General features: G+C 43.7%; 1 protein-coding gene across 1 annotated transcript in view; it reads left to right on the top strand.

The window, feature by feature from the left end:
* Window positions 1-503: 503 nt before the first annotated feature.
* Window positions 504-14589, top strand: part of LOC144497276 (uncharacterized) — a 40464-nt gene continuing 26378 nt past the window's right edge. The window contains exon 1 of the mRNA XM_078218296.1: window positions 504-532. Within this exon, the coding sequence (XP_078074422.1) occupies window positions 530-532 (3 nt within the window). The 5' untranslated portion in view covers window positions 504-529. The remainder of the gene's footprint in view (window positions 533-14589) is intronic.

Here is a 14589-nt window from a genome sequence, read left to right as displayed (position 1 = left end):
CGATCATTCTCTGGTTGGGGGGAGGGGGGCAGGAGGAAGGCCAGTTCATTCTCTGATTGGGGGGGTGGGCAGGGGAAGTAGGAGTAGGGGGGGACCACTGCCACTCTGCGGGCGATTGGTGGAGGGATAGGAGGGGTCCGCTGTCACTCTGCGGGTGATCAGTGGGAGGGGGGGAAAGGGGGCAGGGGGGTCGCGATCGGTCTGGGTAGCGGGGGGGTGGGTGGATAAGGGGGACAGTTATGTTGTAGGGGTGGAGCGATGTCTGTGGGGGCCTTCACTCCTTGGCCATTTTATCTACTTTTTGCGGTGCAGGAGCGATGTGACGGAGCGTTTCTCAATTTTTTTTTCCACTGTGCACGCGCAGTTGAAACCTCTGATCAGAGCAGCAACGTTTCGGGTGCGATACGCCCCGCCCACAGCGTGATTCAGATTCCTGATTTTTTTTCAGGCTGAGTGCGTATGGGGGCACCTGAGAACAGGTTTCCAACTCGGATCTGAATTGCGCCCAGATTCAGCACTTAGAATCAAAATGGTAAAAATCGCCCCCATGATGTAACATTATCCTGTGGTATCACATGGCCCCACTCAAGTGGATAGAAATATTTAACATCCACCATTTCTTCTGCAAGAAAATCCTGGAATTGGTGCTGACCAGCAGGGAGTTGATGGAATTGCTTGCAAACCAACTACTCATTCCAGACGCAAGTGAAAGCAAAGAGAAAACTCAGTTAAAAATTCCCCAAAAGTTGCCCCAAACATGAAGGTATTTCCTGCGATCACAAATGAACAAATGAATACAGCACAAGTGAGGCATCCTAAGGAATTATTAGCAAATAAAGAAAACTGAAAATCAAACAGATTAATAAAAAACATAAACCTCAACTATATTGCCTGGTAGCACTGGATTCCTCAAACTCAGAGGGTGCCAACGCTCGGCTGGGAATTGGGGTAGAGAAGATACGTCAGGACGAAAACAAGAGGGGTTAAAACTCAGCAGGGCAATCCCAAACCCATAGGAGTACACCGGCTGTTCACTGATTATAGCCATAATGGACAGCAACAAGCCCCAATTTGCCCTGGTCCAGGAAGAAAGCATGTCGTCAGGAACCAAAAGACAGGACGCAGTCAGGGGAAAAAATAATATTTACAAAAGCAGCACTAGTTTCCCCCTCCTGATCAAATGTATCCACATGTGGATATAATTTCAGTTTGATCCTGTGTGTTTCCATAAAGTGCATTTTCTCACTATTAAACTTCGTGGGAAACACAAAGGCTTTGAATTGCTTTTTGATCATTGGGGTATAGGAACATCAATGACTCACAAAATGTTAAGAGTATTTACTCAGCGAGACCTAGTTTGTTTCCAGACTATTCCCAATTGTGTTGTGTTCCGTTGCAGCAAAAGAGGGGGAAATACTTTAAAAATTGTATTTACATCTTAAGGTAAGCAGTTCCTGATTAATACTTGGAAATAGCTTTATAAACTATTCAATTTACTCAGGCTGGTGGGGTGGGAAATACTAGTTTTATAGATTGTTTTATAACCTCTGTATAATATTTCCAGATGTAGTTAACATACAATAATCTCACTTTTGATTTTCTAACCATATCTAGAACTCTTTTTCCTTTATTAATTTCCAATACTCTCCTCTCTCTCCCTTCAAGACCCAGGTTGTACCAATGATCTGCTCCATTGGCATTGGCCAATCTCTGACACTTCATCTAAATGACTGTTCTTCATTATAGATGCTTAACGGTGGATACCGAGAGGCTATTTGACATTGAGGGGTATCATAAGGGAGCACAATTCTGTCCCTATTCAACTTCCAAATGTAGATACATTGCAACGGGGTCAGGAGATTTGAGGTGAGGTATTGGAAATCCTGGTCAGTAATTAGGACAGGATTCGCTGTTGATTCCCTACCCTCCCTCCTGCCACAGCCACTTCTAAGGCTAGAGATGCTAAGGCCAATTTTCACAATCCGACTGCTGCACCATCTGAGACTAGCTCGCTCAGACCCAGGGGCCTTCCTGGTATGTATGGTAACCATTTACCCACTGAGTGTCAAGTCCACAATCCCTAAATGCCAGAGTTATACTGCATTATGGAGGACATTCGGACCCTGTCAAAGTCAAAATCCTAACTCTGAACTGCAACAAAACAGGGTTAATTAAATCCAGTCAGAATCAGCAGTATAAACATGGCCCAATCCAGTGATTAATTTCACACTGACACTGATTTAGACAAACAGCACATAATTTTGCACCAGATTTAGGCTGAATTACTCATCCATCCTGTTTTCCCCTTGCTCTTCACACCAGCCATTGTGCTATTTTGATTCAACAATAACAAAATTAAATTATGTATTCTTGTACAATCTAGATTGATGGTTCCTGAGATTCCAGATAGCCACGGGATAGGATGTTTTCTACAAATGCTCGAGATAGAAAGACAAACTTTATGCCCACAGGCTATACATTCCCTGGACAAGTACCTACTTCACAATCTGAATCCATTTTATTCTGTTATCCGAAACATCTCATTTTTGGGGCTCCAGGTATAAGGAAGTCTCCAGACCGGCACTAAAGCACAATAAACAGGTGTCATAGCCATTCTGAGTATGAGAATTCAAATTCTCCACATTCCAAGCTCCATGGCACTGCAAAAGCCAGAAAAAGACCATTTGTCCTGCTTGTGTCACCTTCAGGTATACCTAACCAGCTGACCAAAATGTATTGAAATCCAAGTAAGTTTCCGAACCTACATGAGTAATGCTAATGTTTTACAATGTCGGTGTTCCAGTGTTATACTTATCCTTCCAGCCAAATAAGTGCGCTTCGGCTATACTTGAATGGCACTTTCTTGTTACCATCTGCATTGGCAGGATGATTATGCATTTGCATCGAAGTACCGCTACCCACATATTGAGACTATGCGCCCCTTTGATTCTTAGCTGTGTGTTTAACTGCCTGGTACAACAAACCCCTACATGTGGTTTCACAGGAACTTATGTATTAAATGTTCGTCTTACTGAAACTTGCAGTGGTTTTCATCTTTTATCTCATGAGGACATGCGCCAAATTAAATTACATCAAGACCATGTTGACTTAATTCCTGATGGACCAACATTTTACAACATATTTATATGTAAATTGTATATTACAAGACAAAGAAATACAGTGTGATGTGATGCTTGCGTTTTAGCATGACAGTCGTTTATTTTAAACCTTGAATCAATCCATTGACAACAAATGATATTTTTCTCTTAAAATGAAGGTTACATGACTCAATGCCAAACTCAATAAGGCAGTCTTACTAGACAACAATACAAGTTGGAGATAGAACTAAGACAGACTACCGGCACGGTAGCACAGTGGTTAGCACTGCTGCTTCACAGCTCCAGGGACCTGGGTTCGATTCCTGGCTTGGGTCACTGTCTGTGTGGAGTTTGCACATTCTCCCCGTGTCTGCGTGGGTTTCCTCCGGGTGCTCCGGTTTCCTCCCACAGTCCAAAGATGTGCGGGTTAGGTTGATTGGCCAGGTTAAAAAAAAAATTGCCCCTTAGAGTCCTGAGATGCGTAGGTTAGAGGGATTAGCAGGTAAAAATATGTGGGGGTAGGGCCTGGGTGGGATTGTGGTCGGTGCAGACTCGATGGGCCGAATGGCCTCCTTCTGCACTGTAGGGTTTCTGTGATTTTCTGTGATCTGTGATTCCCTAGCTCTGCCCCTGTTCAATGATGTGGAGATGCCGGCGTTGGACTGGGGTGAACACAGTAAGGAGTCTCACACCAACAGGTTAAAGTCCAACAGGATTATTTGGTAGCAAATACCATAAGCTTTCGGAGCGCTGCTCCTTCGTCAGATGGAGTGGAAATGTGCTCTCAAATAGTGCACAGCGACACAACATCAAGTTACAGAATACTGATTAGAATGCGAATCCCTAAAGCCAGCCAGGTCTTAAAGATACAGACAATGTGGGTAGAGGGAGCATTAAACACAGGTTAAAGAGATGTGTATTGTCTCCAGACAGAACAGCTAGTGAGATTCTGCAAGCCCAGGAGGCAAACTGTGGGGGTTACTGATAATGTGACATAAATCCAACATCCCAGTTTAGGCCGTCCTCATGTGTGCAGAACTTGGCTATCAGTCTCTGCTCAGTGACTCTGCGCTGTCGTGTGTCGTGAAGGCCGCCTTGGAGAACGCTTACCTGAAGATCCAAGGCTGAATGCCCGTGACTGCTGAAGTGCTCCCCCACAGGAAGAGGACAGTCTTGCCTGGTGATTGTCGAGCGGTGTTCATTCATCCGTTGTCGTAGCGTCTGCATGGTTTCCCCAATGTACCATGCCTCGGGACATCCTTTCTTGCAGCGTATCAGGTAGACAATGTTGGCCGAGTTGCAAGAGTAGGTACCGTGTACCTGGTGGATGGTGTTCTCACGTGAGATGATGGCATCCGTGTCGATGATCCGGCACGTCTTGCAGAGGTTGCTGTGGCTTCGTCGTCCAGTACTTCCCCGGAGCGGAGAAGCTACGGCATCTCCTCCGGAGCCTTCAACATGTCATTGATGAAGACAAACATCTCGTCAAGGCCATCCCCACACCCCCACTTCTTGCCTTCAAACAACCACGCAACCTCAAACAGACCATTGTCCGCAGCAAACTACCCAGCCTTCAGGAGAACAGTGACCACGACACCACACAACCCTGCCACAGCAACCTCTGCAAGACGTGCCAGATCGCAACCCCCACAGCTTGCCTCCTGGGCTTGCAGAATCTCACTAGCTGTTCTGTCTGGAGACAATACACAACTCTTTAACCTGTGTTTAATGCTCCCTTCCCCCACATTGTCTGTACCTTTAAGACCTGGCTGGCTTTAGGGATTCTCATTCTAATCAGTATTCTGCAACTTGATGTTGTGTCGTGTGCACTGTTTGGGAGCACATTTCCACTCCATCTGACGAAGGAGCAGCGCTCCGAAAGCTTATGGTATTTGCTACCAAGTAAACCTGTTGGACTTTAACCTGGTGTTGTGAGACTTCTTACCCTGTTCAATGAGGCAGCACAATCTTGCTGACTTGGCTCTCATTCGGCATTGAAGAACTCACCATAACACCATAAGGCATAGGAGCAGGAGTTGGCCATTTGGTCCATCAAGTCTGTTCTACCATTCAGTGAGATCATGACTGATCTGATATAATCCTCAACTCCACTTTCCCACCTTATCCCCATAACCACCAGGCTCAAAAACAAAATACTGCCAATGCTGGAAATCTGAAATAAAAGCAGAAATTCAGGAAATATTCAGCCAATCTGGCAACATCTATGGACAGAGAAACATGGTAAACCTTTCAAGTTAATGACCTGAAATGTTAAACTCCGTTTCTCTCTCCCCAGATAATGCCTGACCTGCTGAGTGTTTCCAACACTTTTTTGTTTTAATTCAAATGCAACCTAAACTTAACTAGAACAAAAATACCTTTTCGACTGCCTAAATGTCGCAATAGTGCACTGTCCGGTGGGGAGTTACACTGAGCACAAAGGTCAGTGCAGCTGTAACATCAGTGAGGAAGGTTGGGTGGGCGGAGGTGGCAATAACCATAATTGACCTCAACATCTCTGTATTTGAAAATCAGAAAAACATCCCGGCTGGCTGTGCCTGACCATAAGCATTGAACCCCACCACTGGAAAGGAGATGTATAAGCACATCAGGTGAGCATAATCTCAAGTGCATGGAGATGCTTTCAGCCAATTAAATGCTGGCTGGCCATCATTCAATGTCAGGGTTGATGCATGAAGGTCGTCCACCTGGGTGACGTAACAGCAGCTTGCTGATACCCATGGAACCTGACCTTAGAATCAGCAAACACCTTACAGAAAGAAAACAGACAGAAAAAGACATTTAAAAACAATTAGATTCAGATTTGTAACATTATCATGGCCATGTTCCATTTGACAAGAAGCTGCCTCCTATCCACCTCAACTTAAAATCATAGCCTTAATGCAAAATGCAAGCACGGTCTAAACCACAGCTGAAATCCAGCTCCATCTTTGTTGACGCTGTTTGAGTGGCAAAAGTATTATAAAATGGTTAAAATCCACCTTTCGAACTCGCAGCCTTGAATCTGTAGCATTGCTGTACTGGCACCAGACCTGAGAGGATGTCTAGGCTGCATGTCAGTCAATGAACCAGTTTATGTCATGCCTCAAGAATGAAATGTCAATCCAGACAGTGCCCAACTGGAGCTCCTGTTTTCTTTAAAAGCTGCTATAATTCAAAGTGAGCCTGAAGTGCTGACTGCTGTAATTAATTTAACAAGGCGCGGGACTGAAAAGATTTAGTCAGCTGCCATTGAGAGGTCTTTCCTGAGCTCCCTTTTTAGACACTTTACTGTCTATCTCGGTTGTCGCAAACCAAAGAGCTTGGTGCAGTAGAAAAATACAGCAGGCACTGATTTAGGAGAATGATTAACAAGGTTTAAATTAAATACTCATTGATTAAGACCTCTGTACAAAATATACTTCACTATAACAGATGCTCACTGCTCTCGCTGAGAGGCACTATTCACTGTTTCCCATTCCTGTATATATGCCATCTGTTGTACATTTAGAAGAAAAGCATTTTAGAAATGAATAGATTATAACTTGTTTATGTCACTTTGGGGTTTTTATCTTTATCACCTGAGTGGGAGTGGAGCACAGAGAGTAAAATCTGACTGGGAGTCTAAACAACCCAAACAGAGCCTACCCGATTCTCCTACTATTGAATCACTAGAAGGAAAATCGGGTCAGTTTTGTTGAGGACCAAACTTTCTTACCAGGTTTCCCTTTCTCCACTCAGTCCAGGCAATGCTTAAAGCCCAAGCCAGTAAATTCAAAAAACATCAGTCCTTTCCACTATGCAGCTATTTCCAATTGTGAATTGCAATTTAATCTATTTACATTCGCAGCTTTTTCCAATACACTATATTTGCCTTCCCTTTTTTTTGCCCTACAGTGCTTTATATTTTCAATAAGAAGTCTCACAACACCAGGTTAAAGTCCAATAGGTTTATTTGGAATCATGAGCTTTTGGAGCGCTGTTCCTTCATCAGGTGAGTGGCTATATTTTCAAGATAATTGAGTCACACTCAATTGTCCCATAAGTTTATTGAAGAAAACTTCCATATCACAGTTCTGATTGTTTGTGAGGTTTCTTCTTTTTCAACCCAGGTTAACAGGACTACAGCCTCTGACGATGACATTAGAAGATAGACAACTGACACAGTCAGACGGCATTCTTTTGTCCGCCATTTGGTCGGCATTAACGTATTCATTCAAAAATCTGACCACAAAAATAGTAAAGGAACGCAAGACAATTGTGCGTGGGTGCAAGTGACAAAAGGTAATCTACAAATACATATAAATATTTTCCATTTATATTAATTAATTTCTAGCATGCATTTGTCACACTTGGAAGTGATTAAAGGTTGTTTTCTGTGTTTTCTCTTCATAATCTGCTTTCACTCCAGGGCTCGGAGGTGGGAATATACAAGCAACTGCCAACCTACAAAACCTTCCCTTGACAATTAGCCACTAACTCAGGAGCATCTAATCCATAGCCTTCAACACCCTGGTAACTCAGTCCAATTTAGAGTGTATTTGTAATTCACCATCCTGGTCTGTTGGAATTTTGTGGCATAATCGTTTTGAATAGGCTGATTTTAACACTAAACAGAATGCCAAAATCACCTAGATTAGTATCCAGTGCTTCAGAAATATTCAAGCTAACAGGAACATTGACCGATATGTTACATGTGGTCTCCAATGTGCCATGATACACAATTATGTAGCCTACAAAAATAGAGGAGACACCACTGCTGTGACAGATCTCTGTATGTGCCCATTTAGAGCATTTATTTTGGGCAAGATTCTAAACAATAAGACACCATCTTAAACACACCTCGGTCGAAGCAGCTGAACCCTAATGCTACCCACCAGCAGTGCCAAGGCAGATCAGCTGGTAATTTTAATCTCTTCTTGTGGTGAATATGAAAGCGATCGGCTTGTGCCAAGCACGCGCTGCTTCAAATCATGAGGATTTTGGCTCCACAAATAAAAATTTTCCTTTTATAGGAATTCAAAGTGTTCTTACACCAACTATCATCACTCTGGTCAACATCGACTTCAGCGCACATCTCAGATTCTTTCTCATCTGTTACTAACGCAGGGACTAACAGAGGAAACAGGATTTCAGGAATCACAGTGCAATTGAATCAATATCCAATAACTTAGTAGCTAAATGCAGGACACCAGGCTTGTTTTGTGACACAATAACGATACAGTGAATCACACCCGAGGCAGCGTGAAGAGCCCTAGGTTTGGCTGAGTTAAGAAAGGGGGGAATACAGCCAGGGTTCCAGCTTTTGATCATAATCCTGTGGCCTCCCATTAGAACGTGCATGGTTGTGGATATGGACATGGAGGAGACGGTGACAGGATCCAGCATGGCAGAACAGGCCACCGGCACTCACTGTTCTAACCTTATCCATGAAATACGACTACAGGTATTTTTTTTATGGCATCGCCCAGACTTCAAACCTGCCTAATTGTCATTGCCTTAGAAGGAGAGGAGAGAAACAAAGAGGTGGGGTGGGGTTGTGAGGGGTACAGAAATTGGTATTAAGAATAAAAACAAAGAGGCTGCCAGTTTCAAATGAAGTTGTTTTACTGGCTCTCTTGCCTACAGTGCTGGTGCTGTTTGAGCAGCCCACAGCTGTTTCACACATACACATGCACTGGACTCCACACTTCACACTATGTCTCGCATTGAATGTCTCTATACAACTGGGTCCTTATTTTCTTTTTACAATACAGTAAACAAGGAAACCAGCCATCAATTATTAGTGCAGAGTATATCTAAATTTCAGAGCCATGAAGAGATTTTTGTTAAATGAAGCAGATTACTTTATGCCAACAATAACAGACGGTGTTGTTAAATATAAATCAAGTGGTACAGACATTTCATGCTTGACTCATTTGGAGCATTAGACAAACGCAGACCAGCCTGGCAGAACTTGGAGCGTCTCAGAATGTGTGACTAATATAACTTCATAAGATATTATTTCTGATTTATCATCTCAGTCTCACCACATGAAGAAAAACAGAAAACCAAGAATTCCTTGATGATCTCTGCATACGATCTAGTCCACTATGTTTCACTAACAGAAAACTGTATAAGTGAAAACTTCTTTCAGTATACTTCCTCCTGTTCCTTTGCTTTGATTATTTAAGTAATACATCCAGCTAAACTACCTCCACGTTTCCTAAGACACTGGATTTTGCTGTCATACATTTCAATGGGTGCCACGTGCCCTCTGGTACAATACCCATTGACCATCCTTCGTATGGTTTACATTGTGGACTTGATAGCAGGATCTAGATTGTTCAGTCAAGGTTATTTCAATGCCATCATTTACCCCTTTGAAATTATTAGCCAATCAGAAAATCTGGGCCTGAATGTCAGCAGATAATTTCATGATGACACATCATAGCCAATTCAATTTTGCCCTTATCAGAAATGATCACAGCCATAACCACCCAGCAGGGATCACTAACAAGCAATCAAGAGCTGATTATTTTTCCTTTCTTGGCGTAGGAATACTGATATCAATTGTAATAAACCTACCTACCACTGCCCCAGCACAGAAATGGATTAAATTTCACCAGTCACTAACTGTTTAATCCCAAGTCCTCAGGCTTTGACATAGTATTAATCCAAATTGATCTGAAAATGTGGAATCCTAACCCATGGTTAATTTTTTTTTTAAAGTGTAGGCTCTGCTTCAAGTTTTCTGAATTTCAAGATAGTATCGCCATTCAATTGGAGACAGTGGGGGGAATTTTCCTGTCCCGTCCGCCACGGGAATCGTAGCGGGTGGGGGTGGATCATGCAAAGGTCCATTGATCTCGGGTGGGATTTTCCAGTTTTGGGGTGAGCTGGAAAATCCCACCCAAAGGATTCTACTGCGTTGACACTTTTGGAGGGTCACACACTCTACAATGGTAATTGTGCTCAGCTTTTTAAAAAATCAACAATGGCTGCCTGAATTGATTGCCTACAGAGTTCTCTTGCTCAGCATTTTACTTTAAAGCCACAAATTAATCAAGTTCTGACTTTTGCTTTCTCTCAGCTGAGTTTAGGGCCAGAACTTTCCGGCTGTTCATGTCGGTGAGATCTTCTGGTCCCGCCGGAAGTGCACCATTGCCACCTTGAAACTCGCAGCTGGAGTGTGCCATAGGCGGGACCTGGTTTCATGGCAGCGAGGGGTGCATTCAACAGGAAACCCCTGAACTTGGCGGGTCCAGAAGATCCTGCCACTGACCAATGATGGACCACCTCCCACCATCGCGAAACACACGGGTTGCTCGGTAAATCCCACCCCAGAAGTCACAATTCTCCAGGATTACTTAATTAATTACTTTTCACATTTTGACATGAGCTCAGGCACCATGAGTGTTGATTAGGGAATCAGGTTTTAACGATTTTTTTTTTCAAGCTGCTCTTCTGACTGAATTATTAAAAGATTTCTCAAGATTTGCTGTAGCCTGGAGTTTTAAAAGATTTAGCTCACCCCTACTTGGCCTGCTGAGTCTGCACTTTCAGGTTAGAATCCAAAGGAGATTCAATGGAGTCTTTTACTGCAGTAAGGAATTTTCTGGCTCCAGATTCTAAACCTTTCCTTTGAGTTTTCCCTGGTAATTCTTTCTAACACCTCTGCTTCTAGAGCTTCTTTTCAGGTCAGACTGCTTTGCTGAAATTTTTCTCAATCTTCTAACATTACAGTTTTCCTCTGCATTTTCTGAGAGGGCCTGGGTTTTTCCACAAGCTGTCAGTTGTAGGGTTTTGGTTACAGTTTGGTAGATCTGAAAAAATCCTTATTAACTGCTAGAACTATTTACAAATATTCAGTAGAGGTTTCAAGCTAGGAGCTTTCTCCATGCTTGTTGGTACACATGGCTCTATCCAACACTAGACTGATCCTGGGTGTAGGTCATGTGCTGTCTTACATCACTGTGTTGACAGTATTGTACTCGGTTCCACTTTAACTCGATACGTGCAAGATCCTAATACTACATATGCATCCCAGATAGAGACTACTATTTTTCCCTGTACATGTTTTCCAACTTCGTCAAGAGTCACAAAGTCAAAAGCTTCTTGTAAGCCAGAAGTTTTCAGAGTGAAAGAAATTATTGGGGAGCTGAAAGTTAGTTTGTAGCCCTGGGAAAGAACAGGTTACGTAGGTATTCTGGAGGTTTGTTTGCCTTAGCTTTGGAGAGCAGGGAGAAAGTCTGTAGAATTTTCCCTCGAGAGGCTAAATTACCCCATAAAACAAGATTCATGAATTGGTAAACTGTACATTGATGGAAGGCCCAAAAGTATTTTACTGTCAGCATAGTTACATAGCATTACACAGCATTTACAGCAGAGACAGGCTATTTGGTCCAACATGTTGTTAACAGGTTGTTATGCCCCATACAAGCCTCCTACCATTTTCTCCAGGCAGTGAGTCCTTTAAATGCTAGCAAGAAATCAGATAGTAAAACAAAGTAGGTTTGTGCCTCCAACACACATACTAAATCTCCCAATTTAGTAATTAAAGAACATCATGTAGACCTTTGAATTACAGAGCAGCTGTTGTAGATCTTGCGCTCCAGGTGATTGAATGCTGTTTCTAATACTACAGAGTTCAATATATAGTACTTACAGAACTTTATAGACTATTTAGTCCAACAAATCCATGACAGTGTTTATGTTCCATATGACCGTACTCCCACTGTTCTTCATTTTATCTCAGTGATATATCCATGTATTCAGTCAAACAGACTGACATTTCCTTGTATGCCTTTTATCCTCATATGCTGATCTAGTATCTCCTTCAATGCATCTATGCTGGTCACCTCAGACACTCCTTACTGTAGCGAGTTCCACGTTCTAACCATTCTCTGGGTAAAGACAATTCTCTTGAATTCCTTGTTGGATTTCTTAGTGAAAGCTGATAGTTATTGCCCACTAATTCCGGTTCCCCACACAACTGAAAATATCTTCTTTACATTTACCCTATCAAATATTTTCATAATCTTTCAAGTCATCTCTCACTATTCTCTTCTAGAATAAAGAGCGTTAGTTTCTACATTCTTTCCTGGTAGATGAAACCTCTCAATTCTGGTATCATTCTGGTAACCCTTTTTGCACCTTCGCAAGTGCCTCTTTATATCAAGTGGGTTAGAACTGCTTATATTACTTCAAGCATGGTCTAATCAAGGTTCTATACAAGTTTAATATATCTTTGCTTTACAATTCTATTCCTCTAGAAATGAGCCCCAGTGCTTTGAATTATGTAGCCTTATTAATGTGCATCACTACTTTTATAATCTGTGTGTCTATACCCCCACTGTGTACTCTGCTTCTTCCATGCATTCTAATTCAGAAACAAAAGTACCCTGCAAATAATTTTATTAATGCTCTCCGGCTGCTAGACCTAGCCCCAAATGCCCAAGTCAACTAACGCAAAGTGCACCACTGACAGCTTCTGCTGGAGTCCTGGCCTTTCCTCATCCTATCTTTGTGAGAGGCACTGAAATAGGAATAAAGCAATGGTAATTATTTTAAGTTCAAAACAGAAGTTGTTCGGCTTTGAACATAATCAAAATAATAGATGGACACGGCTGATATCTGATTAAATATGGTTGGGTTGGACCCAAAGTTACGCCTCAAGAGATTTTTCGACCAATTTTCAACTATTAGGCCGAGAATTTTGCTGAAACGGAGGGCCCGATTCTCCCACCCTGACGCCCACATATTTTGGTGCGTCGGGATAGGAGAATCGCATGCTGGCCATTTTGCGGGATTCGCGTCTGCGTTCCCGACGCATGTGTGTCTCCCACAGCCCGAGAACAGGCGCAGTTGGGACCGCACTGGAAACCGGCGAGAAGAAAGGCAAGTCATTTGGGGTGGCACGGTAGCACAGTGGTTAGCACTGCTGCTTCACAGCTCCAGAGACCTGGGTTCGATTCCCGGCTTGGGTCACTGTCTGTGTGGAGTTTGCACATTCTCCCCGTGTCTGCGTGGGTTTCCTCCGGGTGCTCCGGTTTCCTCCCACAGTCCAAAGATGTGCGGGTTAGGTTGATTGGCCATGCTAAAATTGCCCTTAGTGTCCTGGGATGCGTAGGTTAGAGGGATTAATGGGTAAATATGTAGGGATATGGGGATAGGGCCTGGGTGGGATCGTGGTCGGTGCAGACTCGATGGGCCGAATGGCCTCTCTCTGTGCTGTAGGGTTTCTAAGATTTCATTTAAATCTATTTTTAATGTATTTTAAATCTCATTATTGGGCCCAGCACGGAATTCTCCTGGCCCAATAGCATCTCCCACCCTGCCAGGAATATTTCACTCCGGTGGGGTTTAGAGTAGCTCCCCACTTGCGGGGAACTAGTGGGAGACCCCACCGGAGTGAAGGGGGGAGCAATCAAGGCCCCCCCATAGGTTTGGACAGCGGGGGGTGGTGCCCCTTGGGCATGGGTGCCCAGGCAGTGCCAGCCTGTATCCCCTGGCCCAAGGGGCAAAGTGCCCATTGGGCATTGGGCAGTGCCGAGGGGGGCAAGGCTTTGGTGGTAAGGGGGCGGGGCTGAAGGGTGGGGTCGTGGACGGGACTTTATTTACTCTATTATAACATGCAGGATCTCAGGTAAATGGAACACTTTCCATTTTGTGCAACCACCAAACACTCCATAGATACAACATGGATTAGATAGAACAGAAAGCTTCCCTATGGACCATCACTCTGCTTAAGGCTAATGACAGAAATACCTCTACTACGCAAATACCACATTTCCCTCTCTAACATCAAATAATCTGTGGTGTCTGAGAAAACAAATTTAAAGGAAGTTTAGAACCATGTGATGAGTGCTTTTGTGCTGTGGATATCTTGAGGTATTTTAGTTTGCTAGGCACAATGGGTGGGATTCTCCAGCCATGCTTGCCCCAAAACTGGAGAATCCCGCCGGTGGTCAATGGACCTATTGTGGGCGGCACGGTAGCACAGTGGTTAGCACTGCTGCTTCACAGCTCCAGGGACCTGGGTTCGATTCCCGGCTTGGGTCACTGTCTGTGTGGAGTTTGCACATTCTCCCCGTGTCTGCGTGGGTTTCCTCCGGGTGCTCCGGTTTCCTCCCACAGCCCAAAGATGTGCGGGTTAGGTTGATTGGCTATGCTAAAATTGCCCTTAGTGTCCTGAGAGCGTAGGTTAGAGGGATTAGTGGGTAAATATGTACGGATATGGGGATAGGGCCTGGGTGGGATTGTGGTTGGTGCAGACTCGATGGGCCAAATGGCCTCTTTCTGTGCTGTAGGGTTTCTAAGATTTCTAAGATTTCTTTGCGTGTTCCGCCCCCTGCCTGCTACGATTCCTGTGGCGGGCGGAACGGGAGGATTCCCCCAATACAAATGCTAGTTGTTACTGATATAGGTCTGTAACCACTGGAAACTGCATCAAGAGTTCCATGATTAATCTCACAGGACACCTTTGCAGCCAACAGAGCTACAACGTATA

This window comes from Mustelus asterias, chromosome 8 (assembly GCF_964213995.1).
Source record: "Mustelus asterias chromosome 8, sMusAst1.hap1.1, whole genome shotgun sequence".
Classification (NCBI taxonomy): domain Eukaryota; kingdom Metazoa; phylum Chordata; class Chondrichthyes; order Carcharhiniformes; family Triakidae; genus Mustelus; species Mustelus asterias.
The sequence above is the reverse complement of the archived record's forward strand: the minus strand, read 5'-3'. Positions and strand labels throughout refer to the sequence as shown.